Here is a 27,179-nt window from a genome sequence, read left to right as displayed (position 1 = left end):
TACCAAGGCTACCAAGGCTGCTCAGCGAAGCCCCCTTTCCTTTTCCCCCTTTCCAGCTGTCTTGTAGTGGAGACTTGCAAGTTGGACCTGCAGTGCACTGACTACGGAGTACTGTGACGATCGACATTTGGCACAACTTCTACTAAGTACCTTAAGTGCTACTAGGTACTCTTTATGTGCTCGAGATATAGTCTGGACTAATGCAACTACAGAGAAGTACAGCTCCAGCTCCAGCTACGGCTACAGCTGCAGTACAGCTACGGCTACAGCTACAACTACAGCTACAACTACAGCGACGGCTACAGCTACAACTACAGCTACAACTACAGCGACGGCTACAGCTACAACTACAGCTACAACTACTGCTACAGCTACAGCTAGTACAGCTACGACGTGATACGAAGGTCCGACGAATCGAGCCAAGTGACTCTCTGGGCAACCGTTTTCGAAAGCTTCCGTTCCAAGGGCGCGCATGGGTCCGGGTTCTCGAATCCGATTGAGCGTTCCTTAATTCCCTTATTTCCGTATCCTCCTCCTCTCGAGTCTCGATCCACCGGCCATCCCTTGTGTACGTAGTACTTTCATCAACTTACCTACCGGTACTTGGCTAGGTATCTTTTCTCTGCCCTGGGCAAGCACAGACTGGATTACGGAATCATCGTACAACTATTTGGTACCACCACTACTACCGGTATAGTCGTGCTTTTCGAAGTAGTAGGTAGTACAGTAGTGCCGGTAGCTGTGCTGTGCCGTACCGATCATTCGTCGGGGCTCCGGCATGCTTGCCCATCACCCCCTGCATTGCTCGACGAATGCGTTGACGATCATGCAAAGGTAGAATTACAACTAAGTACTACGTATCATGACGCTTCAACTACGGAGTAAGTACGGAGTACTGAGCGACAGGGAGAAGAACAGAGCAGGCGCTTGCGTGGAGATGGGGTGGGCGCGGGAGGTGCAGAGTGGCGGACTGGGTGGGTGACTGGGTGGCGGGCAGATTGCGTGAACTGGGTGAACTGGGTGAACTGGGTGAACTGGGTGAACTGGGTGAACTGGGTAGATTGGGTAGATTGGGTAGACTGGGTGACTGGGTGACTGGGTGACTGGGTGACTGGGTGACAGACAGGCTCACTGGGTGACGGCCTGACAGGCTGACAGCGGATGTGAAAAAAAGAAACTAACTCTGGACGGGACGGTCAGGACGGACAGGACGGACAGGAAGGTGCCCAATGCCTCCAATGCCCCAAATGTCTCCAATGCCCCCCAGTTGCCCCCAATGCCCCCCGTATCCCCAGTGTCCCCAGTGTCCCCAGTGTCCCCAGTGCCAGTTGAGAAAAGGTTCTCCACCCCTGGAAGCAAGGGTATATGAACTAGCTATCTGAGCTGTCCGCTCTGTACACAAGCTATTCCTCCTATATACAACTGCTTCTATCTGCTCATCTCCCAACATTTCTCACCTAATTTCTTGTCTGAGTGCGAGTGTGAGTGTGAGTGAAGATGCAACATTAATCTGCCTGCTCTCCTCCCCCCTCTCCCATCCTCCTCATCCACCCCCCCTCTCCCCATTCGAAGTCTCCGTTATGGCGCCGTTACCGCACGCAGGCCGCATCGCCGGTACCAATAGACGGTTTCTCGAGCGACCCACGATAGGTGAGCATTCACCGATCCTGCCGCCTCTCTACACATCAACATTCGCCTCGAACTGCCCGTCCGACTTCGACTACGACCTCGACCTCGACCTCGACTCCGACTATACCACTTCTCCCCAGTCCATTCGAGCCCTCTACGCCCAGTCCTTTCACGATCGTTCAGCCTCGTCGTATAGCCGACCGGCGAGACGAATGAGGAAAAATATGAAGGAGATGACGGGATTTGGGACAACGGACGAAGAATTTGAGGCCCTGCCAAGTGCCGTGAGGAAGAAGGTACGTCTGTGTCTGTTCATCATGCGAGACGAGACACATGTCGTTAGCTACTCGGTTAAGGTACCGGACGGACTCATGGGTCCAGGTCATCCACGACCCGGAGAGCCAGAGACCCTGTCCTGTCGCCCCGGGTGGCTTGATGGGAAGCCTCACAAACCGCAAGACATGGCAGAAATGTCGAGATTCAAGAGGCACACATGGCACACATGGGATGCAATCCCGAAAGTTGTCTCGCCACAGCAGTCTCAAGTATCATCGGACACCCATGCTGCTGAGTCTGTGTGGAGTGGGGAAGCCAGACATGCCGTCTCAAACTTCCTCTGCAGTCGCGCGACTATGAGCGGGATCGTCACCCGCAAACTGCAAGCATCAACGTCGCGACGCAGAGTTGGCGTCTTCCTGCCTGCCACCCAAAACGAGCCAAGTGGCGGTTAGATGGGGACCTGCATAGGCCGCCAAACTTGAGCACAAAACCATGTTTCTAGCTTTCCCCTTCCCTTCAAGATGGAGGCAGAAGGCTTGTTGATCTGTCCCCAAGGGCCAAGGCTAATTATCTCTCCTCTCAACAACAGTACTTCTCTACCCTGGAGCGCCTGAGCTACGCCCAGGATTCCCGCTTGAGAGCTGCACACGAGCTCCCGATCCAAAGTCACCGAAAGAGCTCTCTAGCGGACCGCCGAGGCGTGAACGTCAATCTCATTGAACCTGGACGGCTGGCTACTCACCGGCAGCATATGAATTCGAGACGACAATCTACTGCTAGTCTTGAGGAGTCATGGTTTTTGAATTTTCCAAACTCAATCAAGAATAAGCATTCCTTGTCGCGGAAAAAACAAACATCGCTTGCAAGCCGCTCGCGAGACAGTCTCACTCTCACCGACGACGACGAAGAAACATTGAACAGAGTGACGCGGCAGGGCAGGAACTTTTCACCAATGTCTGGCCTTTCGCTATCTGATACTGCCCGAGAAAGTACAGACAGTCTTCGACCAAATACACAGGGGAAATCCACCTCGAACATGGCCTCACAGATGTACGAAAGCTTCCGATGGATGGACGAGGAGCAGGATTTGGATCTGAAGCTAGCGCTGGACGACTACCATGCCAATTTGGATGGAGTTGTCCTTCCTACGACCTCTAGCATCCGACGTCCCTCATTTCGACGACAATTGTCAGTCTCTAAAATACCATTCGGCAGAAATTCGATATCTACCTTGCCAGAATCCGAGCCTTCACCCACCCATGGCCGTCATAGATCTCGAACCATGTCTCTAGGAGAACCAAAACAAGAGATCTCGAATTTATCGATAGTAGCTATCGACCCTAGTACGACCCACTATCAAGATCCCGAGGCCCGACTAAAGCTTCGAGTTTACTTGGCGTCCCCAAAGAATTTCGATGAGGCTATCGAGTTCGGTTTCCCTTCTATGGACGGGCTGACCGATAACGCGGAAAAGATGAATAAGCCTCCAGTGTGTAAGTCGGTGGACGCTGGAAGAGAGGAGAAATCATTTAGCATCGAGCGAGATCAATCTTTCTACAACGATGATACAGTTTCGTCGTTCGAAGACGACATATCCATGGCGGATCCGGACTCGCCATTGACTCCACGAGGCGAGCTGGGCTTCCGTCCCCAAAACCGGACACTGACGACGTCTGCATCCAGTCGTTGTATGACCCTCCCCGACTTTACAAATCCCGCTTCCAGCAGGCCCGTGTTGTTGAAGCAAGCAGAACCTTTTACACACAACAACAATGCAGGAAGTAGAGAAATGACCTTGCGGATGACCCTCACACGGCCTGATCTCCGGGCGGACGAGACGGCTATATACGGGTGGCAGCAATGCAAGAGCCGGATACCTGAAGAGCCGTCGAGATCACTCGACGAGAAGTCATCTCTAAAAAGCTCACTTGGTGGATATGCGGATGGATGGGGATCAGCCGAGAAGGAGACGGGGGTGGTGAAGAGGTTTTGGAAAAAAGTCAAAAGCACGCAGAGGAAGGCCACGTAAGGCCGGTGGTACCGATAATGTCGAGTGTTTTTTGTACAGTAATTTAGCGGGGTCAGCTTTCCGCTTTCTTTTGTATTGCTTCTCGGATAGGGCGTCGCATGGCAGGGTGCAAAGCCAGTATTGATACCAGGACTTGAGATCTAATCCATATTTAGAATGAATGCTGTGAGCAATGTAGCAGCTCAGTTTGTCTTGTTCTTCTCCAGCCGACTTGTGCCTCTTATGCGCCTATTCGAAGACTGCGCAGCCTCGACCAAGGTTTGGCAATATGGCTCACCAGATACTCTCCGTAAGCAGAAGCAGTATTCCATTTCCTTCTCTGGAGCTCCTTTGCAACCTGAAGGCATCAGTCTCCGATGCCAAGACTGCTGTTACCAGTGCATCTTGCTCTTGAAACCAAGTGCTTGAAACAGTGTGATAACGCCAAGGGGGTCCAGGTATTTTAGGTTTTAGCAGAGATCTCGAAGGTGAAGGTGACACGTGATGTGTGGCTGAGAAATAAAGACGGATGGACGGACTACCTAGATACTGTCGGGTAAATAAAGATATGATCGTATAACTCATCAGAACGCGTCAGATCTACCTAGGTGGTATAGGTAGTGTATAGCAGAGACCAACTTTTGTATCAAGTCCCTAGAGCAATTGAGGCAACCTAAAATAGTTCCTGGTGAATCTGAAGTTAGAAAGGAAAGACCGACTAACAGTGCGTCACCGAGCCACTAGCTAGCTGTGTGTGGCGTAAACGCTTTGATGGGCCCGTCCCGGATTGTTTCATGGCGAGCTCCAGAGTCCCAGAGTCCAAGTGTCAGCTCTCAGCCAACAGCCAAGCACTTGAAGTACAGAGCACCCACTGGTAAAGACCACTTCATCACAACTTCACACCTCGATTTTGACGCCAAATACACACTATCATCAGGGCGACTTGATGAGAACCTGCACCTCTTGATGTGCTTCCAAATCAACAAACTGCGATTATGAGGCTACACAGTACTGCCGTCGGTTGGCGGAGCCTTCTCCTTCCCACGCTGCTCATCGGAGCCTGGGCGAAGAATGACAAGCCGGATGTCAAGAGCAATAAGTTCGACTTTATACCCTACAATGTGAACTACTTCGACGACTCGGACGTGGTGTTGATGGAGGACCCCCTTAGCAACGATGTCTACCGTTCGCAGGACACTGGGGTGACGTGGGAGAAAATAGACGGGCCCAGTGGCAAGGTGTTGGAGGTTTCCATGCACCCGTATGATAAGAAGCGGGCGTTCATCCTTACCACCGAGAAGATACACTATAAGACAAATGACCAGGGCAAGACGTGGGAGAAGTTCGAGGCGAAGATGCTCGCGTCGATCTTCAGAGAGCCCCTCACCTACCATGCTGGGGACCCCGATAGGATTATTTTTAATGCTATGGACTGTACGGGCATCTTCTGCGATGAAGTGGTAGGTCTGTTCAATCTGCTTGAGGGAAGGGACTAATTGTCGCAGACTATGTACACGATAGACGGGTTCGCGAAAGGACCAGAGATTCTTCGTATTGATACTTCTGGCTGCCATTGGGCCAAGTCTTCAGAAGTGTTCACGACTGGGCAGGAGGACTTGGATAAGAACCGAATCCTCTGTATCGTCAAGGGCCGATTCTCACCATGGAAGAAGGACTTCCGACTACTGATATCGGATAACTACTTCGAAGAAAGCAAGGGGGCGGTGCAGGAGTTCGAGCCAGAGCTGGAGTCGGGTAGGACTGTGCAGGGCATTGTCAATATGGCGGTTGTGAAACCATTCCTGATCGTTGCGGCGAGTGCTGAGAAAACCGACGAGATGGCTCTGTATGTTTCGGACGATGCAGTCAAATGGCACAGAGCTGTCTTCCCACACGACCACAAGCTTACAGAAGAGGCATATACGGTTCTGGAGAGCACGAATTACAGCATTCAAATCGATGTGATGAACGGCCGACCTTCGAATCCTACGGGTGTTTTTCTCAGCAGCAATTCGAATGGTACATTCTTTACACGGAACATCGAGCACACAAACCGAAATAGTTATGGATTGGTTGACTTTGAGAAAGTCTATGGTATCCAGGGAATCATACTGGTCAATATTGTTGATAATTGGGAAGACGTCGAGAAGCAAAACGCCGAGAAGAAAATCAAGACCAAAATTAGCTTCGACGACGGAAGGACATGGGAGGATCTAAGCTTAACGTCTGACGACAAGAGGGCTGACACTCACGATTTGCATCTTCACTCTGTCACGGATATTTCGAATTCTGGACGGGTATTTTCTAGTCCAAGCCCTGGCCTCGTGATGGGAATAGGGAATAGAGGAGAGCATTTGAAGGATTATGAAGATGGGAATCTATATGTTTCTGATGATGCGGGTTGGACATGGAGAGAAGCTTTGACTGGACCACATAAGTATGAATTCGGTGACCAAGGTTCCATCCTTGTTGCCATGAAAGAAGGGCCTGGCACCGAAGTCCGATACTCGATAGACCACGGCAAGAACTGGGACACTGTGGAACTTCCTGAGACAGTCCGTCCTGTTCAGCTCACCACAATTCCGGATTCCACGAGTCTCAAGTTCCTTCTCGAGGCCGCTGATAAAGATGACCTGAGTCCGTCTGGGTACTTGTTTGTGTTGGACTTTGCTGGCATGCATGAATCCCAATGCAAGGATGATGATATGGAGAAATGGTACGCTAGAATCGACGACGATGGCAAGCCGTCATGCTTGATGGGCCAGAAACAGTCGTACCTCAGAAGGAAGGCTGGTGCAGACTGCTTTCTCAACAAAGTCTTTGAGGATCCTGAAGTAATTTCCGAGAAGTGTCCCTGCACAGATATCGACTTCGAATGCGACTACAACTTTGTGCGCAGCAAGGATCGCAAAGAGTGTGAAAAGGCTGGTGATTTGGTAGTCCCAGAAGGTGCCTGTAAAGCATTTGGCCCAGACGACACATTCAAGGGCTCTTCTGGATGGCGTCTCATTCCTGGAAACAATTGCGAGAAGCTCCAAGGAGAGAAATACAAGGATGACCTAGTTGACAGAAAGTGCGTCGATGCTATTGGTGAGCCAGCTTCTGGAAAGCCAGGCGATGCCTCTAATGGTCATGGTGGGAAGAAGTTCTCTCAGAAAATCTATCTTGAGAGAACGGGAATCAGTGATGGGTCTGACGAGACTGTCATTATGCGAACAGATGCCGGTATCTTCATCTCTCAGAATCACGGGAAACAGTGGCAGCAGATGTTCAAGGATCAACCCATCTATGCTATATATGCTCATCCACATTTCAACGATATGGTGTTTTTCATCACAGGTGACGAAACAGTTTACTATTCTACCGACCGTGGTAAGAACGTCCGAAAGTTCAAGGCGCCGGACAAGCCAAATGAGCAAGGCTATCCAGTTCTTGGCTTTCACCCGAAGAACAAGGACTGGCTCATCTGGATGGGTGCGAGGGACTGTCCTGGTCGCAATTGTCATACTGTCGCCTCTATCACGCTCGATCGCGGCGATGGAGACTGGAAGACACTCCAGCGCTATGTCCGAAAGTGCGAATTTATCGCGGAGCCCGAGAGTGGTTACCTCGTCCATCAGCCAACGCCGAAAATCGACGAAAAGAGCCGAGACAAGCTCATGTATTGCGAGGTTCGTGCGAGGGAGAGTAACGACCAGCGGGACAATCCATACAAACTGGTATCTAGTGATGACTTCTTCAATGAGCAGCCAACTGAGCATTTCACTAATGTGGTCGACTTCGCTTCAATGTCTGAATTCATTGTTGTCGCGACGAAGAATGAAACTGCGTCGACTTTGAAGGTTGATACGAGTGTGAACGGCCTAACTTTTGCGGATGCTAAGTTTCCCTACGGATTTGATGTGCCTCATCAATCTGGGTACACGGTTCTGGACAGCTCTACACACTCTGTATTTTTGCACGTCACAATCAGCAATGAGGAAGGGCTCGAGTATGGATCCATCATCAAGAGTAACTCTAATGGAACTTCATACACCTTAAGCTTAGACGCAGTCGACAGAGACACCCTCGGTTACGTTGACTTTGAGAAGATGTTTGGGATTGAAGGTATTGCCATGGTCAATATAGTGGCCAATTACAAGGACAAGAACTTCAAGAAGGATAGGAAGAAGCTCAAGACCATGATCACTCATAACGATGGCGCTGAATGGGCATATCTTACGCCACCCAAGGAGGACGCAGATAAGAAGAAGTACCCTTGCGGCGGCTCTTCGCTCGAGAAGTGCTCTTTGAACATCCACGGCTACACTGAGCGTTCAGACAAATCTCACACCTACTCATCTAAATCTGCGATTGGGCTGATGCTTGGCACTGGAAACGTCGGCGAATACCTCACCAGCATGAAAGATGCCAACACCTTCATGACTGCCGATGGAGGAGTCACCTGGATGGAGGTCATGAAGGGGTCTTACATGTGGGAATTCGGTGACCAGGGATCGATCGTCGTTATTGTGAAGGAGAGAGTTTCCACTAATGTGGTCCACTACTCTCTCGATGAGGGTAAGACCTGGACTGAATACAAGTTTGCTGAGAAGGAAATCGAAGTCGACGATCTCACAACTATGCCGAGCGACAACTCTCGTAACTTCCTTCTCTGGGGTACAGATGGTAATGATTTGGTCACCATCAACTTGGATTTCTCTGGCCTCACGGATGCCCAGTGCAAGCTCAATGAAGACGATGTGGAGGCTGATGACTATTATCTGTGGACACCAAAGCACCCGATGCAAAGCGATGATTGTTTATTTGGACACGTCTCGTCGTATCACCGCAAGAGAACAGACAAGGCTTGCTACAATGGCAAGATGATCCCCCATATACACAACATAGAGAGAAATTGCACCTGTACAAGAAGAGACTTTGAGTGGTACGTCCCCTACAATACCTTCCGAACATGACAAGCTAACATAACAACTAGTGATTACAACTTTCAACGACAAAGCGATGGCTCTTGTGCACTTGTAGAAGGCTTCACTCCTTACGATCACTCCTTGTACTGCTTGGAAGACGAGAACCGCATCGAATATGACGAGCCAACTGGTTACCGTCGTATCCCGCTCTCCACCTGTCAAGGCGGCAAGGAAATGGACAAGAGCATTCAACACCCCTGCCCGGGCCATGGGAAGGAGTTCGAGGAGAAGCACGGCGTCTCGAGCGTCGCTCTGTTCTTTGCTATCGTTTTGCCCTTTGCAGCCGCTGGCGCTATTGGATATTACCTTTGGCAAAATTACGACAAGCACTTCGGTGCTATCAGACTTGGAGAACAATGTAAGCTGCTGCCCTTTTCAGTTAACGATCGATATCTGATCCCAACTAACATCGATGCAGCATCTCTGGACCAAGCTGCACCATACATCAAGTACCCAATCATGGCCATGTCGGCTATTGCAGCTACCCTAGCAGCCACGTCCTTGCTGTTCGCCAGTCTTTGGCGCTCTGCAGGCTCTGCGTTTGGCACGAGTAGGCCGGCCAGATTCACGACGAGGGACAGTTTTGCGAGAGGGAGAGGCGACTACGGTGTTGTGGATAATGACGAAGGGGAACTACTTGGGGATGAGAGTGATGATGAGGTCTAGCCTAGTGTTATCAGACCCTTCGTGTTACTCTTTGACAATGGTGGTGGGGGGGTAGTTCGGGGTCCTAGGTGGTAAAGATAGGTATGACTGATGGATGGACGGACAGTGACATCCCAATGTGATGTAGATTAAACGTGTATTAAAGTGTTCCCGTTGTATATCAGAAAAGCCTTCTATACCTGCTTCTATACCAATTCTCTCCTCCTCTTCCTTTCCGCTTCACTCTCTCACACCCATCTGACTGGGTAGCTCAGCCCCCAAATATATACATGTAAGGTATATATGTATATATATATTCCCTTACTGGGCATCTTTACAGTCAGTCCATCTATTCCTCTCCCCCCCTCTCCCCCCCCTCTTCTCGTCTAATCTCTCCCATCTCTTTTGACCCCCTCTCGTGCCGTCCTCGTCTTGTCTACGCAGCTTCTACCTGGGTACCGTACTTCCTTGGTCCTGATTTTTTTTTTTTTTTTTTTCGGTTGAATTCAGTTCTCCTGGATCGCCGTTGGATTTCAGTTGGGTTGGGTTGGATTGGATTGGATTGGATTGGAGTAATGGGATCTCTATGGGATCGGATCGGAGCAAGACAGAAGAAGGATTTGTGTATATTTTTGCTTTCTTGCTCGGAGCATACCTGCTCGGTTTTTTTGGGGGGGGTCTGGTTTCGTTCGTTGGAGGGAGGAGGGATAGATAGAGAGAGGGATGGGTAGAGGTGGAGGTGGAGGTGGAGGTGGAGGTTTCCAGAGAGAGAGAGAGAGGAAAGGGGGAGGTGGAGATCATGTCGGTAAGCAAGCGACTCTCAATCTTGGGATTACAGTCTGTTTGTTTATTTATGCAGATGGTGAATGGATCGATCGATAGGTAGCGTGATGAAGTAACCCATGGACTGTACCGATCTAGAGTTCTACATATTTGTTAGTATTGGATATGAGTTGGGATGGAAGGTTAAGAGTCTTCTTCATCGGATGCTAGCTACGAGAGTCAGCTGTGGAGCGTTCGGATTGGAAGTAGGACGCGCAGCAGGCGTAGCCGGTGGATCAGCATTTCCGTTGAATATTACCAACAAGATATTGTTAATAACATAAATGAACGGAAGAATGCTGTTGCCGACTTCTCTCACTCTGTGCCCCCGCGGTGCTTGCTAGGTAAAAGAACAACCCTCTCTTCCGAATAACGCCTTGTGGTGCCTACCAATCTAGCCACCCCGTGGCCCATTCTCCCATTCCCTCATATATCACCACAAATTATTGACACGCGTATCATCAGCCCTGTGCACCAGCCGAGCCCGGCGAAGGAAGCGCCTCAGGACCAAAAGACATCGGCAGCAGCTGTTGTATCAAGCACAATCAGCACCCATGACCAAAAGAAAAGAAAAGAAAAGAAAAGAAAAGAAAAGAAAAGAAAAGAAAAGAAAAGAAAAGAAAGAAAAGAAAAGAAGAAGAGACACAACCACGTACCTGCTCCAGCCTCATAACCACATACGACCCATCCTTATCAAACATCAGAATCGGGGTGTCCAGGTCGCAGAATTCGCGAATACTAAATTTGGTAAGAGAACCCCAGTCAGTCAGTCAGTCAGTCCATCAGCCTTCCTCACACGCTCGCAAACATGATAGCATGTATGTATACCCCCTCACCCCCCCCCTACTCCCTCCCTTTCCTGCCTGCCTGCCATGCATCCCACCCCGTCCAGGCCAAACGACAGGTATATCAACCAAGGGCAGAACCAACTCACAACTGCCTACACATCCCACACGGGCTGGCCGGCGGACTAATATCCGTACAAACCGCCACAGCCTTGAACCCCCTTCCCCTCCCCTCCATCCCCTGCTTCTCCTCTCCTCCCTCCCCAGCCCCTCGATAGTGGCCCTCAGTCACCGCCTTCCCGAACGCAACGCGCTCGGCACACGTCCCGACGGGGTACGCGGCGTTCTCGATATTCGCGCCGTCGACAAAGGCGCCCGCGCGCGTCAGCACCGTGGCCCCGACCCGGAAGCGCGAGTACGGGCAGTAGGCGCTGGCTTTGGCCGCGGCGCTGCGGGCGTGCAGGCCGTGGAACTCGGCCGTGGTGAGGGCGTAGGTAGCGCAGGTCGTTGAGACGTCGGTGGGGGAGTGGGAGGAGAGGAGGGGCGGGGCTGCTGCTGCTGGGGGTGACATGGTGGCCTTGCGTGTTCGGGGGGTCGGCGCGTGGGTGTTATTTTTTGAGGTTTTGGAGAGAGAGAGGGAGAGAGAGGAAGAGGGGGAGCCTGGAAGATAATGAGAGGTGGTGGGTTGCGTGCAGCTCCGATGGCCGGGTTAGGAAGGAAGGGAGGGGTATTTTCTTGTTGGGCTCGATTATGTAAACGCTAGATCGGCATGTATCCGTTGTTCTGCTTCTATCAAAGAATCATTTTGCAAGTGCTTATGGGTTGAAATCGTCTGCAACGGCTGAGATTTCATCACGATTAATGCTCTTCTGTAGGCGTTACTGTAATTTATCCGGTCAAGTGAGTTGAGCCGTCCAATGCTTTCAATCTTCCCAGATTTTGTGTTACACGCCACCAACGAGCGTTCTTTCTATGCTTTCTCCACCCAGCAAAGAGCCTCCACGGTCACCAATGCAATAAATAACCATCCGAAGACAACGTCACAAGATATTAAAGTCTACAACTTCGCCATCGGAGCCTCTTCAGCAAGAGCCTCCTCGTACATCTGGTCAATCTCGGCGCGGAATTTCTTCGCTGTTTGCGGACGCTTGAGCTTGAGTCTATGTTTCGGTTAGCCATGTTCGCTTCCATCGTTGGGAGAGGGGTTGTGAGAATGGCTTACGTAGGAGTCAACAACTCGTTCTCAATCGTAAATGGCTCAATCTCCAAGTGTACCTTCCGGACGAGCTCATATCTATTAAACTTGTTCTTCTTGCCAATCTTATCCAGCTCCTTGACAACCGCCCTCCGCACCTTGCTATCTTTAGCCGCAGCCTTTACAGCCTCGATATCCTCCGCATTGATAGTCTTTTTCAAAATTCCGCTTGCGAAAGGCGCAAATGCAACGGGGTCGACACCGAAGACAGCAACAAGGAAGGATTGCGTCGAGTCGCCGTGTACGTACGCTTGCCCAATAATGTTCGTATTGGCAAGGTACACGTTCTCAATTCGTTCAGGGGAGATATACTCGCCCTGTGCGAGCTTGAGCACGTTTTTCACACGGTCTACGATCTTGACGCGGCCCATCGAGTCGATTTCTGCGATGTCGCCTGTGCGGAACCATCCGTCGTCGGTAATGACCTTTGCAGTCTCGGCTTCGTTTCTGTAGTACTCGCGGAATCGAGCGGTTCCTCGCAGCAGAAGCTCGCCGCGGGGGTTGGGAGAATCGGTTACGAGGTAATCCATATCTGGCACGGACTGAAGACAGCCTTCCATGCCAATACCGAACCCTCCACAGTTTCCAGACGAGAAGTCGTCCTGTGATTGGGCGACGCCGACAGCATAGGATTCCGTGAGACCGTAGCCTTGAATGAAGTCGTTTCCGAAGGCGGCGCGCAGAAATTGATGAAGAGTTGGGTCAATTGGGGCGCTACCACTAACCATGCCTCGGCATCGTTGGAATCCAAAGTTTGCAGCAACCTTTGGAGTAAAAACTCGGTCCCAGAAGAAATGCTTGTTAGTTGCTTGTCCAGGAGGGAGCTTCATCGATGCAAGCTTTGTAGCGATGACATGACGTCCCATTGCACCCCTAATACCTGGCGCATCGAGAGTTGCTGCTCGAAGGGCAGAGCCAAATCTGTTATACAGACGGGGAACCGAGTTGAAGCCCGTAGGGCGCAGGATCTTCATGTCTTCGACGAGGCCGAGGATATCACCACGGAAGTACCCAATAGATGCTCCCGCAGAAAGCGCACCGTGTTCAGCCACTCGTTGGTAGATGTGAGCCAATGGCAAGTACGAAATTAACACATCGGAGCTCATGGTATCGCCGGTCACCCGAGCGGCTGCAGTTGCTGCCGCAGCATTGGCGTGTGTGAGAACCACTCCCTTGGGATTCCCAGTTGTTCCAGAGGTGTAGTTGATAGTGATGATATCTTCTGGCCGCGGGGGCTTCATTGGGAGACCGGACTTGGCACCCAAAGCTTCAACATCTTCCATGTAATGGATCGAGATACCGGTATCTACTGCAAGAGCATTCAGAAGCTCTGCTTTGGAGTTCCCAGGTTGCTCTCCTGCCTCCAGTGGGTCCAGACAGATTATAATCTTCAGTGTTGGTATCCGAGGGGCAAGTCTCAACAGCGTAGGGATGTGTACAAGACTTGTGATAACACAATTCAGGGTTGCGTGATTGATGATGTATTCGGTGGTCTCTGGACCAAGAGTTTCGTAGATGGATACGGTAAACAGGGATTGAGACTGACATCCCAAATCTGCAGTTTTCAGCAAAGCTCTTCGTCTCCTGGGGAGTATGTTTCTAAATTCTTACCAGCAATCTGCCATTCCGGTCGGTTTTGACACCACAAACCAACACCGTAGTTCTCTCCCGTGACGCCAGCCTTCTTGTGCAACTCCACTAGACCAGCACCGAAGTTCTTCCTTCGGAGAGCCAGCTCCGCATATGTGCTCCACACGAAGTTGTTCGCATACTGCTTGGTAACAGGATCGTATGGGCGGTGTCCCAAACATTTAGCATTCGCGTACTTCTTGGCCGAGGCCTCGAAGATCTCATGAGCGGTAGTAGCGCTTGGATCCAGATACTCCAGCAGTGGTTTATCGAGGAATCTCCAATGTCTGTAGACGGCGGACCGGCCTTCCTTTTCTGTCCCAGGAACGGGGAGGGAATACGGGGTTCCTGGTGGGGGAGGTACTCGCAGGGCCTTGACGATAGCGTCCGAGTCTTGCGAAGCTGGAGCCATGGTTGCAGGATGTGCAGAGAGGCAGGAGAACTGGTGAAAAAGCGAGGTCAGGTTCGGAATGTAGCTGGTGAACGAGGGAGCTTGAGGAAGTCCGGGCTTACTCAGTTTGGATTTCAGACCGATTACTACTTGACTCGGGTTTCAGGCAAAGAAAAAAGACAGCACAGCTGCGCTTCTTTTCCTACTTCTGAGAGAGGAGATGGAGATGTCGATGGAGAACAGTGTGGAAGAGAGTTATAGCAAATAGGTATTGACATGCAAAGAAAGGGGGGTCACTCGGACAAGTCGAGCTACTTTGTCTGCATTTTGCTCGAGTACCTCGGCACACCTGCAGTCGCGGTTCGAGACCCACTAAACACCGGGCTTCCGAAGTTTACCTCCGTGCTGGGCATTGCATAGCGGATGGAGCTCTAGGTAGGAGATCAAGATAGGTCTTGATTGACACGTCACGATACCGAGGTACTGATTAGGTAGATAGACTCAAGCTATCCTTGTATGTTATATATATATATATATATATATATATGATTTATATATATATTGTATGACTTGTATAGGTAGGTAATATTACTTATATACTGCATTCCCCCCGGCATCGCATTCACATGCCTGTCTGCTCCTCTCTTTTCCCCGGTTTCACGCCACCGCTGTGACTGTGTCGTCACATGCACCAACCACGACCACCATCTGCAGAGACTCGCTGACTCGGATAGGCTCGTATTGCCCCCTCGTATTGCCTCGTATTGCCTCGTATTGCGTCACTCGGAAGATAACGGTAGTTGTACGGAGGACGATAGCTGGCTGTTCATTGGACTATAGCCGAGGCCCTCAAGCCCCGACAACTCGAAACGTTCACGGCTATGGGGAACACATTCGGATTCGATACGAATACCCGTATTTCTGCCCTCCAGTCGAAAATTCCGCCCCCAAGAGTACAAGAACGTCAACGGACCCTTCGCATCCTCCTCGTACATGTTCGCATCTTCTCGCATCCAAAAAATATTTAAAAGTGAAGAATTACTATCTATCTATATCTCGCTCCACAATCGTCCAACGGTGTGCTTCAGGTCCGGGCCGGGCCGGGACGGGACGTGGCTCCAGATTCATTCCACGGCCGTATATATACCGTACATGTATATATGTATATATACCGGTACATATATACATACCTAGTTCCTGAGATCACGACCCCGGGAAATAACAGCACAGCCGTACTGAGACCGTCCCCTCTGGTTGCCGCGCATCGGTCAGAGATGGACCCCTCCACCCCCGTGAATCCGAACAATGTCCACGCCAACCCCATCATGAAGCCGTCCGCGCGGAAGACCCACCGGAAGACGCGGACGGGTTGCCGGACGTGCAAGCAGAGGAAGATCAAGGTACGCTCCTGTCTTCGGCGTCGGCATGATTTGTTTGGAGCAACTGCGTGAGCTGGAGATTTGGAATGATGGCTTGAGTGGGCCTATACTTGTGCGCCGGGGCTCAAAACACACGTGATGGAAGTCTGTCATCGGCGGGAATGATTGTTGTTGATTGAATCCGGCGGGATCCAGTGAGATGGGGGGCTCGCTAAGTGGCTCCGGTTGCTCGCTATGTGTTATAGGTTGTGGCTGCTCGTCCTATCCTGCTTGTCCTTACAATTTCATCCGCGAAAGAGAACATGCGATGGATCAATCGGGTAAAACAAGATCCAGGGGACGACACTTTTGATGATACCTGCCTCTCTCCTAGTGTCCTGAAATTGGTTTTTCTCTTACTGCTCAATCTGTCGGGCCTCAACCTCTCATCCCTGGAATACCCGAAGAGCTGAGCAGACCGGGTCTTGTTAATTCGCAATATTCCGATTTCTATGTACACATCCCGGGGCGTTGATGCTGCACGATCAATCCCTTCAGCTCGATTGATAGACGATTTCGGCAGAAGAAGACCGGCTATCAATCTGCCTCTTCCAACTAGCTTCTCGTCTGCTCTGTTCTCGGCCAGATCCGGGTCGATATATCAAAATGTTTCCTATTCCTTTCATTGCTGGAAGAATTCATTGCTAACAGCTTCCTTGTATAGTGTGATGAACATCGGCCAGCATGTCACAACTGCATGAAACACTCTGTGCAATGCGATTTTCTCTTGTCGCAGGCAATGAATGCGGGAAATGGTCTTTCACAAGTAGGTCATGCACGGATCACTAGCGCCCACAGTCGATGGTGAGGCATTTGCCTTAAGTGAGATAGAATGAGCCACTAAGAATCCATCACACGAATCATAATTGCTGGTATTGACAATTAATAGAGTGACTCTGCTCACGACAGCCCTCATGGCAATGGCAGCAATATCGATGTTCTGGACGGTAGAAATGGTTCCCTCCTAGGAAATCCTCTCGTATCAAATGGTCTGAATTTAATCGACTTGGAACTTTTGCACAATTTCGTCACCTCGACCGCCTTCACCATACACACCGATCCCACTATGAAGATTGCATGGCAGATTAACATGCCCCAGGTGGGATTTCAGTACGATTTTGTAATGCGTGGTATACTCGCCCTGTCAGCACTACATATGGCTCACTACAAACCGGAAAAAAGAGACTTCTATATTCAACAGGCCATGCTTCAGCACCAAATAGGCTTACGTATAGCAAGCGAGGTCTTGTCAAATGTTTCGTCGGAGAATTGCACAGGTGTAAGCATGTCATGTCCCCTTTACCATCAATCACTAAGTCTATTCAGGTCTATGCATTCTCGACCCTCGCTGTTTTATATACCATGGCTAGCCCACGCAAGTCCTGGGATCTTCTACTAGTCGGAGAGAACGCACTAGCACACTGGCTGTACCTGATGAAGGGAACCAGCTTCACCAACACCTTCGAGGAGCAGCTCCGCCAGGGAGCCTTGGGCTCAATGTTCATAGCTGAAGGCCGTCAATCCCAGATGCGAGCCCAGTATATGGCGGATAAATCTGCACGCGATGATCCGCTTGGTGAGCTCAGCAACCTCATCGCACAAAACAGTCTCGATTTGGCAAACAAGTCGGACTACCTCGCGGCTATAGAGACTCTCCGGCACTGCTTTGTCTTCTACGAGAGGGGAGGCCCACCGGGATACGAGACCGGAGATGTGTTTACCTGGATTTTCGGCGTGACTGAGCAGTTCCTGCAGCTTTTGGGGCAGCATACACAGGAGGCGCTCACGATCTTTGCGCACTTCTGTGTGATCCTGAAGAAGCTAGATTCGCATTGGTGGATGCAAGGATGGAGCACCCATCTTGTGTCCCGAATATGGGATTTGCTCGATGGGGAGCATCGGTCAGTGGCTCTCTCACGCCAGTCGCTGATTACCTCCTGATGGCTAACTTGACTTACTCAGCCTATGGATTCGATGGCCATTGGAAGAAACAGGTTGGATTCCAACCTGAAGTGTATCTTCAAACCCTTCAGATATGACGCCAAAACAAGAGGACGGCGCACACTGGATTCTCCCATCAATGATGCTTAACGTCATCCAATCTTCACTCCTCTTTTTTTTCCTTTCGATCGGGTTGCGCGGGCGTTGAAAAGAAAAAGAAAAAAAAGTGGGCTTGTTCGCTTCGAGCTATTGTACGGTTACGACTACACTTTTCGATTCAATCCACGAATAACGGCAGAAAGAAGGGAGCAGCGGCTTTTGCGCTTTCCACAGTATGCATCACTCTCTGTAAATCCGGCGTTTTTTTGGGGGGTAAGGGGGGGTTATATCCAATACACATGTATATATACTCTCTTTCCTCTAAATCACCATTGATCGCATCTATCAGTCTGTTATCCACCTCTATAAACCCAAGCACCAAAACATCTCAGCTCTCAGCCCTCAGCCCAGCGCTAGCAGGCTAAGCTAATTGAATTCCTTCCTAATGATATTCCCCATCAGCTCGCTCACATGGCTATAGTCAATCGGGATATCCACGACGCTGACCCCTCTATACGCCAGCGCCTCCCGCGCCACGCGCTCGAGGTCCTGCGCGCTCTCGACCCGGAATCCCTTGGCGCCGAAGGACTCGGCGAAGAGGGCAAAGTCGACGCCGCCGAGGTCGATGCCCGAGGTGCGGCCGTACTTGGCCTCCTCCTGGAAGGCGACCATGTTGTAGGTGCCGTCGTTCCAGATGAAGTGCGTGATGTCGCACTGCTGCTGCACCGCCGTGGCGAGCTCCTGCGAGGTGAACATGAAGCCGCCGTCGCCCGAGAGGGAGATGACCTTTTGGCGGGCGGACGGGTCCGTCGGGGATTGGATGAGGGAGGCGGCGATGGCCCAGGGGAGGGCTGGGCAAGGGGGATGGCTGTTAGCGTGGCTCGCTTTCTTTCTTTCCACATGTGAGGGTGCCGAGGGTGGGTTTGAGAAAAAAAAGGGGGAGGAGGGAATACGCACCAACGCCGAGGGTTTGCTGGCCGTTTGATACTAAAAAGTGGCGAGGGAGGTAGCAGAAGAAATACCGCGACATGTAGATGTATACTGTCCCGACATCGCAGCATACGACCGTCGTATCCTTGACGAGGCTCTGGAGGGTGGAGATGAAGTGCAACGGGTGGACTAATTTCAAGTCCTTGCCCGCCGCCCTCAGATCTGTGTTTTCCCACTTGTGTAGCTCGGCAGATATCTCATCACAGATATCCTTACAAGCAAGTTCCTTCGTCTCCGTTAACTGGCTAGTAAGAGCCTCGATCGTGGCACCGATGCCTCCGATAAGTTCAATCTCGGGCTGGTAGTGGTGCGTGTAATCGCAGCCCTTGACATCCACATGCACGACCCTCATGTCCCCGTCAACGTTCCAGCTGAACGGGTCGTACTCCGTCGGATCGTACCCGACCGTGACCACAAGGTCTGCGCGCGCGAGCAGCTTGTCGCCGGGCTGGTTGCGGAAGAGGCCCAGCCGGCCGAAGAACAAGTGCTTGAGATCCCGCGAGACGCAGCCTGCTGCTTGGAACGTTTCGAGCACGGGGAGAGGGTGCCTCTGCAGCAGCGCCTGGATGGTACCGACGGTCGCGGGATCACTGGAGCGCATACCCAGAAGCAGCACTGGGAGTTTGGCTCGGTTGATCATGCGTGCCAGTGCGGAGACCAGAGGCTGCGGAGCGGCACCGTACATTGGGGGCGTGAAGGCTTTCTGGGGGAAGGCAAGGAACTTGGACGGGACGGTGCTCATGATATCGAGAGGGAGGGCAATGGCGGAGACGCCTTGCGGGTAGGATGCGGCGGTGCGGAAAGCATCGATGGTGATGTCGGCGACTTGGTCTTGGTGGTCTACGCTCTGGGTCTTTTTGGCGATGGGGGCAATAACCGCCTAGAGCGACACAGGTGGTCAACAATTGCCTAACTGGGAAATTCCGCAAGAAGGATTGGAAAAGACTAGATGGCCTTCCCCGTGACCTACCATCACGTTCATGGACTGGTGCGTTTTTGCGGCGGACATGTTTCGGGGGACTGAGCCGACGAGGGCAACAACGGGGTCGCCTTCCGTATTAGCTGTTGCGAGAGCGGTGACGAGGTTGGTGCCGCCTGGTCCCGAGGTTGCTTTTTTCCTCATATATCAGTCGGAGTAACTTCTGCCTTTTTTTAGAGCGCGGGGGCGGGGGAGAGGGGGGGTGAAGGGGTGGGTTTCGCTTCAAACAAACGATAAAAAATATAAACCCAAAGCTCCATATTCGCTTCCACATTCAAGCGAGCAAACAAAATGACGAGAGTCAAGTTAAACAAATACCTACCGATACACACCCCTGGGCTCCCCGTCAGCCGCCCAATAGCCGCTGCGATGAATGCAGCGTTCTGCTCATGGCGACAGATGATGAGTTTGATCTCTGGGTGATCGAGCAACTCGTTGAAAAGGGCGTCTATCTTGGCACCCGGGATACCGAAGACAAGTTTCACGCCTGCGTTAATCAGGGACTCGACGACGATTCTGGCGGGGAGCATTTCTTGAACTTGATCTTTGGAAGAAGGCATGACTCTTGAGGCGAGAAAGGGCTTTGGGTTGAGAAATTGAAGACGTGCTAAGAGTTGCTTCAAGAGGCGAAAATTGAGCAATTGCAAGACAGGAATGGGCTCAGAGGTAGATGAGACTGATGTTAGCAAGTGTTTAGGTACGAGCGTGTAGAATGACCGGCACGTGGTATAGGGCAAGACTGTTTTTAGAGAGCGGTTTCAAAACTTTCCCGCCTTTGGTTCTACCGTATCGTTGGTTTTCAAGCTAGATGTCGTCTGGAATTGATGATTGCTGTCGTATTTGTCTCTATCTGAATATCGAAGGAACCCAGGTGGAAGCATTTCTTTGCCATTGTAGAGAACAGAGGGCTTAGTAAGCATTTTAGTGATTTCTAGTGCGTCATGCCGAATATCCGATAGAACCACTTCTCGGAATGAGCAGAGATCGAATGCTGAGCAAGAAAGCAAGTATCCGGGAGTGGATACGGTACAAGCGTCGCGACGTTGTTGAAAAATGGGGTTTTTGCTACTTGCGAGGTCAACAACAAAGGGAAACTCAGAGTTGAACAGAACGCCAAACACCTCCTGCGTTGGAAGGTAGCCCCCCACTTCTGCTAGGACGCGCGACAGATCTCGAACCACGAGATAATGGAGAGAAAGAAGGAAGACGGAATGAGGAAGAAGAAGCAAAAGAAAAAAGAACACTGAAGAAAAAGAAGAAATGACATCAGTTGAGCTCCGAGAAGCGCTTGGCAGACCCCCTTCAGGATCTCATGTAATGATCTGCCCGACTTCTTGATACATGAGGGAATCAGTGAAAATGTTTCGCAACTTCCCATCGCATACGACCAGATTACATCGCAGAGGAAGCAGAAGTGAGGTCTGTGGTGGGATTGAAAGCTCGCTAAGGGATGCATAGGTACGTATGTATGTATGTATGAAAGATGTATGTATGAAAGACCAAGAGCAAATGACGAGTGGATGGAAAAAGCGCGAAGTGATGTAGTTCGAGCTTTCAGAAAGGAAACCCATGGACGAGAGGATGAAGAACATCGAAAACAGTTTCACTCAAACCTTGATCTCACGACCTATTACTTAACGTTATTCGTTCGAGGTGCCCCTCCGTAATGAGAGCTTTGTCGTCATTTGAACTGCAAAATCCCCTCGGCGCCTCTCGCCAGGTTTGGACCCTGCAGCCAATTCCAAATGTGAAAGGCCTCGGCCAAACAAGCAAAGTGGTGACAGACTAAAGTCGGTTTGCAGCTTATACTTAGAGTATGGCCAAGATGTTCTGCGACCGGTGACCAGTCTCGGCGCCAATCTTCCAAGGGCACTACCGTATCCGGGCGGGATATTAAGTAATACTACCCCGTGAGAATCTGAAAATAGTGGGAGTTCGCATCGGTTTGCAGATACAGAGTAGAGTGTTTGCACTTTGTCCGAGGCAATCGAAAGCCCACCATCAATTGGCTCTTCAAAGGGTTCTTCTTGAGAAGAGATTTCTCATACAGAGTCCAGACCCAGCTTTTCGTACTGTAGCACTCGGGAAAGGCGCTGATACCACATACAGAGCCCCTCCCCCCCTCCCCCCCCCGCAATACATGTCGGGCCCGGTTTAGCCCTCCCCATAGATCATACAGTAAGAGTGGTGGTTTCTGAATGGCTCAAAGCCTTGTCAACTCTATTGCACAGACCAGATACTTGCTTAAAGATGCTTTTCAAGGCTGAATCGTTCGAAGTTTATTGGTTCAAGCCCTTGCGAATTATACTTTCGACATGTACTACTACTACTACTACTACAGTACTACTACGTATTCCATGGGGGATAGTACCATCACAACGACCGACATGGGTCCGAACAGGGGTTTTAGAAGACCCAGGTCGAGATGCTCGGTACAAGGTATTCCCTTCCGCAAAGAGCGAAAAAAGCTGGGCATTTCATCCGGGACGTGCTTCTTGTGCTTGATTCTCCCTCGATTTCAAATCGGTAGGGTGGTTGACGGCGTGTTGGTGTGGCTTCCCAGGAATTGGACGTAGTATTTCGGGTGTCATCGGGGAGGTCAGTTGCAGGTCCAGAAACATGGAGGCGTGGAGACCCCACACTTCTTCGAATGATTCGTAACTAGGCTCCTCATGGCCGGGCATTAGTCACCAATAGGCCCGCGGTGGCGGAGCGGTGGCGGCCACAAACGCCAAACGCCAAACGCCAAACGCCCACGAGTATGACAACAACAACAAGCAGCATTGAAGAGTAGGGTAAAAATAAGAATAATAGGACCGACTCGGTGGTTCTGCCGAGGCAGAGCGCGTGGTCCCCTGCCACACGAAGGTTCCCTCCACACCCTCCACACCCTCCACACCCTCCACACCCTCCTGGCCCCGACCCGACCCCGGGCTTTGCGGCTTGATTGGTGGTTCGGCCTGACTCGAGTCGAAGCGACATTTACTGCAGTATTAGTAGTATTTAGTAGTACTACAACTGTACTAGCTGTACTTACCGTACCTTACGTACAGTACGTACAACGTATTCCGGAGTCGACAAGCCCATCTCGATATCCACATCGCGCTCATGTCCGACGCTATAATGCGGAGAACACTTACTGTATCTGTACTAGTAAGGACTCGAGGCCCCCTCTGGACTCTGGAATTGGACTAGTGCTGACTCCGAATTACAGTACTGACTTCTTCCGAAGTCCTTTGATGCTTGTCAGGTTCAAGAAGCCGGGACCCCCTTCTTGGCTCCTCTTGGACCCCACTTCTACCCCACTTCTCCATGCAGCAGTGCGTTTCCGCTTCCCAAGTTCCGTTTCCAAACCCCACGAACCCCATGGCCCATGGACTGACTATCTCTGGACCAGCTCTGGACCAGCTCTGGACGACGGGGGAGCTTTACCGGTGATGCGGTGAGCTCGTGACCCCCAAGTAGTCGTTTCTCCAATCTGGTAACTACGGCTCGACCTCGGCCAGTCACTGCTGCACCTGCCATGCACTCGGGCGGCCCATCTTTTCTCGCCTTTCCCACCCATCCCCCCCCCTCCCCTTTTCTTTAAATAAGCCCATCTCCCTCCCCCTCCCCTCTCGTCTGCTCTGCTTCATCGACTTTCTGAATAGGTAACTGACTGCATCTCCTCCTCTTCCTCTTCCTCTTCCTCCGCCTCTTCCTCCTCCTCACCGTCCTCGTCTCGCTAAGGTATATACTCCTCTATCAAACATTCTCCCCCCATCATCATGGCCCCCGGCCCAGCCATTCACGCGACGGACAATGTCGACCGTGCCGAGGCTCCAATCACCATTAAGGCCTACCTCATCTGTGCCTTCGCCTCCTTCGGTGGTATCTTCTTCGGTTATGACTCCGGATACATCAACGGAGTCATTGGCTCTGATATGTTTATCCGCCTCATTGAAGGCGACGACAGAGACACCCTGCGATCCTCCTACCAATCTCTGATTGTTTCCATCCTCTCTGCAGGTACCTTCTTCGGTGCTCTGATTGCAGGTGATGTCGCCGAGAGAATCGGCCGAAAATGGACCGTGATCATTGGTTGTATCATCTACACTGTCGGAGTTATCGTCCAGATGCTCACCGGCATTGGAGGCTCTGCGCTCGGGATCATTGTCGGAGGCCGTGTTATTGCTGGATTCGGAGTCGGATTCGAATCTGCCATCGTCATTCTGTACATGTCGGAGATTGTAAGTTCACTTCCAGCAGCATCGTCAGCAGCACTTGTCTCGAAGCAAACACCTCTAATACCCGAGACCCCTTAGTGCCCGAAGAAAGTCCGTGGTGCCCTCGTCGCCGGCTACCAATTCTGCATTACCATCGGCCTCCTACTGGCCGCGTGCGTCAACTACGCGACCGAGAAACGCACCGATTCCGGCTCATACCGCATCCCGATCGCTCTTCAGTTTATTTGGGCTCTGATTCTCGGCGGTGGACTTCTCTTCCTGCCAGACTCCCCCCGCTACTATGTTAAGCGAGGAAGGCTCGAGGATGCCAGCAGATCATTGGTCCGGCTCCGTGGCCAGCCTGCCGAATCCGAGTACGTTCAAAATGAACTGGCGGAAATCATCGCAAACGATGAGTACGAGCGCAGTGTCATTCCCGCTACTGGCATCGTCGGCAGCTGGATGGCTTGCTTCACTGGTGGATTATGGTCTGCCAAGTCGAACCTGCGCAGAACCATCTTGGGCACTTCTCTGCAAATGATGCAACAATGGTACGCACAGAATGCTTTCCTACTCACAGCGCTGCACTAACTCTCATCAGGACCGGTGTGAACTTTATCTTCTACTACTCCACCCCCTTCCTGAAATCGACAGGCGCCATCAGCAGCCCCTTCATCATTTCCCTGATCTTCACCCTGGTCAACGTCTGCTCAACCCCGATCTCCTTCTACACCGTCGAGAAGTTGGGACGCAGGCCCCTCCTCATATTCGGCGCCCTCGGCATGTTGATCTGTCAGTTTCTCGTCGCCATCATCGGTGTGACTGTCGGCTTCAATCACACCCACCTCGACGCGGCGGGTGACCCTCTCGCCGACAACATCGCAGCTGTCAACGCCCAGATCGCATTCATCGCCATCTTCATCTTCTTCTTTGCTTCTACATGGGGTCCAGGTGCCTGGATCCTGATCGGAGAGATCTTCCCTCTCCCTATCCGATCCCGCGGAGTTGGCCTCTCCACGGCTTCGAACTGGCTCTGGAACACCATTATCGCTGTCATCACCCCATACATGGTTGGTGAGGACTACGCCAATCTCAGGTCCTCCGTATTTTTCATCTGGGGGGGTCTGTGCACTACCGCATTTATATACTCGTACTTCCTCGTCCCAGAGACGAAGGGTCTCTCTCTCGAGCAAGTCGACCGCATGTTCGAGGAGTCGACGCCGAGAACGTCTGCCAAATGGGTGCCTCACGAGACATTCGCTTCCGCGATGAAGGGTGGCGATGCAACCACTGTCGAGGATATTGAGAAGCGGTGACGCTCTTCTTAAGCTACTGATATATCGTTATTTGTTTTAGGCAGACCGTAGTGGCAGTTCGAGTTTAGCGGTGGAGGGAGTTCAGCAGAGCTGGCGCGAGCACGATTGTAAATGTTTTGTCAGGAAATGTAGCCACAAAAAATAACCAAACCGAAAGCTCATGTTAAGAAAAAAAATTCTATAACCATTCCACCGTCTCATTTTTTCACGTTGTGCCAATTCGCTCTCTGGAGCTCTGAACCAGCGAACAGTCTACATCTTCAGATGGTGATACAGATCAATCAGTTTTCAAAATTGGAAAATTTCTTCACGAGCATGTCTATTCTCATTTTCAGCAGCAGCGGTCACATCGTTTCAGCAGCAGCAGCTATCGTATCTTGATACTTAAGCGGCCATTACTTTGTATTTTTTCGAATAAAAAAAAACATACATATATATATGACGACGATAATTACGAAAGAATCTCTCGTTATCTGCCATGGATCATCTAATATTGCATTATTCGTATATCAAAATGTAGCAAGGAAGTGGGTAGCTAGGTAGTCAACACACGGAATGGATCACGCGGAGGAAGGAGTAGGTACTTGTAAAAATGGACAGGACAGGACGGGAACACGGGCTGGAGCTGGGGCTGCGGGAGCTGGAGCTGGAGCTGGAGCTGGAGCTCGGTTGGGTGAGTGAGTGGGTGAGTGAGTGGGTGGGTGAGTGAGTCGGTGGGTGAGTGAGTGAGGCGTGCTCGCTAAGCGAGTAGCTTACCTCATCGTGACGTCCGTTTGGGCAGGGTCGTTTTTATTCCTACTAAGTAAGTACGGGGGTAGCAGAGGCTGTTTGTACGGGACGGGATTGAGAGAAAAGAATAAGAGAAAAATAAGAATAGAATTAAAAATAAGATTAGGGGAGTGCGTGAGGATTGGAAGTTAGATGTTTAATTAATATATAGTATCGAGAAGGAGGTAATCTGCTACTTACGTACAACTTACCTGGGTGGGTACAGTAGATACGTAGGTGTAGAATGTCCCCTCTCCCTGGATACCGAAGTACGTACAGTACAGGGCAGGGTGCAAGGGTGGCTGGCACGGCATGCGCATGGTTTAGGTACTGTACTGTACTCACGGAGTAGGTTTCTGGCTCGTGCGCTCGTGCGCTCGTGGTCGACGCTGCCAGCTATAGCCAAGGTACAATAATGCCTGCCTATATGTCCACTTCCAGAGCTTAGCTTCAATTTTTTTTTTCTTGGATCTCTACGGAGGACAGGAGACGGTTGAAAATCTGGAACCGATGCACCTTTTTTTTTTTTTTTTTTTTCAAATCCCGAAGAAAGGGGGAGATATGAAGTGAGCACTTTGCGGCCCTCACGACATAGAGAGATAGATGTATCGTTTGTCTTTTGGCGATTTGTTGTTGTTGTTCTTGTTGTTGCTGTTGTACTGTATTTCTTTACGGCTAGCGAGACGAGTCGATGGGTCAGCCGGCGACGAGCGACATTTTTTTTTTTCACAAAATCACACTTGCGGAAGAGGATGCTGAACTTTTTTTTTTCTGGGAACCGACTCAATTGAATCTCTAAGGGGATGGCGGGATCGTTTTCGAGGTTCTGATTCCTGGGTTCTATGCGTCCGTTTTCATGCGATGCGCTGCGAGCTACTAGACGCCGCCTTGGAGCTGCGGGGAAGGTAGGTATGTGTTAATCGATGTATACCTCAAATTCAGTAGTAGCCCATAGGATTTTACGATAAAATACTTCTAGATGTCTTTGACCCTGACCCATAACGCAGGTGGTCGACCGGTCAGTCCTACCTACTATTGTCTTCAGGAACA

The 27,179-nt window shown here is 51.0% G+C and overlaps 7 protein-coding genes across 7 annotated transcripts; 4 read left to right on the top strand and 3 right to left on the bottom strand.

The window, feature by feature from the left end:
* Positions 1-1,580: 1,580 nt before the first annotated feature.
* L3040_009509 (uncharacterized protein) lies at positions 1,581-3,937 on the top strand (the record flags this gene model as incomplete). The annotated part of the gene is made up of 2 exons (XM_007293378.1): positions 1,581-1,925; positions 2,498-3,937. 2 exons carry the CDS (start codon positions 1,581-1,583, stop codon positions 3,935-3,937), a joined length of 1,785 nt encoding a protein of 594 aa, XP_007293440.1.
* Positions 3,938-4,911: 974 nt separating this feature from the next.
* On the top strand, positions 4,912-9,552 carry L3040_009508 (uncharacterized protein; the record flags this gene model as incomplete). The annotated part of the gene is made up of 4 exons (XM_007293379.1): positions 4,912-5,376; positions 5,422-8,843; positions 8,895-9,244; positions 9,305-9,552. 4 exons carry the CDS (start codon positions 4,912-4,914, stop codon positions 9,550-9,552), a joined length of 4,485 nt encoding a protein of 1,494 aa, XP_007293441.1.
* A 1,262-nt stretch (positions 9,553-10,814) lies between these two features.
* Positions 10,815-11,709, bottom strand: L3040_009507 (uncharacterized protein; the record flags this gene model as incomplete). The annotated part of the gene is made up of 3 exons (XM_007293380.1): positions 10,815-10,880; positions 11,010-11,091; positions 11,288-11,709. The coding sequence occupies 3 exons, from the start codon at positions 11,707-11,709 to the stop codon at positions 10,815-10,817; spliced, it is 570 nt and encodes a 189-aa protein (XP_007293442.1).
* A 486-nt stretch (positions 11,710-12,195) lies between these two features.
* L3040_009506 (uncharacterized protein) lies at positions 12,196-14,826 on the bottom strand (the record flags this gene model as incomplete). The annotated part of the gene is made up of 6 exons (XM_066155988.1): positions 12,196-12,298; positions 12,361-13,948; positions 14,005-14,337; positions 14,387-14,464; positions 14,536-14,559; positions 14,763-14,826. The coding sequence occupies 6 exons, from the start codon at positions 14,824-14,826 to the stop codon at positions 12,196-12,198; spliced, it is 2,190 nt and encodes a 729-aa protein (XP_066010258.1).
* An 861-nt stretch (positions 14,827-15,687) lies between these two features.
* On the top strand, positions 15,688-17,842 carry L3040_009505 (uncharacterized protein; the record flags this gene model as incomplete). Its single annotated transcript, XM_007293382.2, has 5 exons — positions 15,688-15,813; positions 16,496-16,597; positions 16,721-17,110; positions 17,158-17,732; positions 17,794-17,842. 5 exons carry the CDS (start codon positions 15,688-15,690, stop codon positions 17,840-17,842), a joined length of 1,242 nt encoding a protein of 413 aa, XP_007293444.2.
* A 455-nt stretch (positions 17,843-18,297) lies between these two features.
* On the bottom strand, positions 18,298-20,400 carry L3040_009504 (uncharacterized protein; the record flags this gene model as incomplete). Its single annotated transcript, XM_007293383.2, has 4 exons — positions 18,298-18,722; positions 18,829-19,741; positions 19,832-19,971; positions 20,163-20,400. 4 exons carry the CDS (start codon positions 20,398-20,400, stop codon positions 18,298-18,300), a joined length of 1,716 nt encoding a protein of 571 aa, XP_007293445.2.
* Positions 20,401-23,607: 3,207 nt separating this feature from the next.
* On the top strand, positions 23,608-25,361 carry L3040_009503 (uncharacterized protein; the record flags this gene model as incomplete). Its single annotated transcript, XM_007293384.1, has 3 exons — positions 23,608-24,069; positions 24,145-24,596; positions 24,647-25,361. 3 exons carry the CDS (start codon positions 23,608-23,610, stop codon positions 25,359-25,361), a joined length of 1,629 nt encoding a protein of 542 aa, XP_007293446.1.
* Positions 25,362-27,179: the final 1,818 nt, after the last annotated feature.

The sequence above is a fragment of the Drepanopeziza brunnea genome (genome assembly GCF_022702325.1).
Source record: "Drepanopeziza brunnea f. sp. 'multigermtubi' strain 214-2 chromosome Unknown ctg19, whole genome shotgun sequence".
Taxonomy (NCBI): Eukaryota; Fungi; Ascomycota; class Leotiomycetes; order Helotiales; family Drepanopezizaceae; genus Drepanopeziza; species Drepanopeziza brunnea.
Note: the sequence above shows the minus strand (reverse complement) of the source record. Positions and strands in the feature narration are given on the sequence as shown.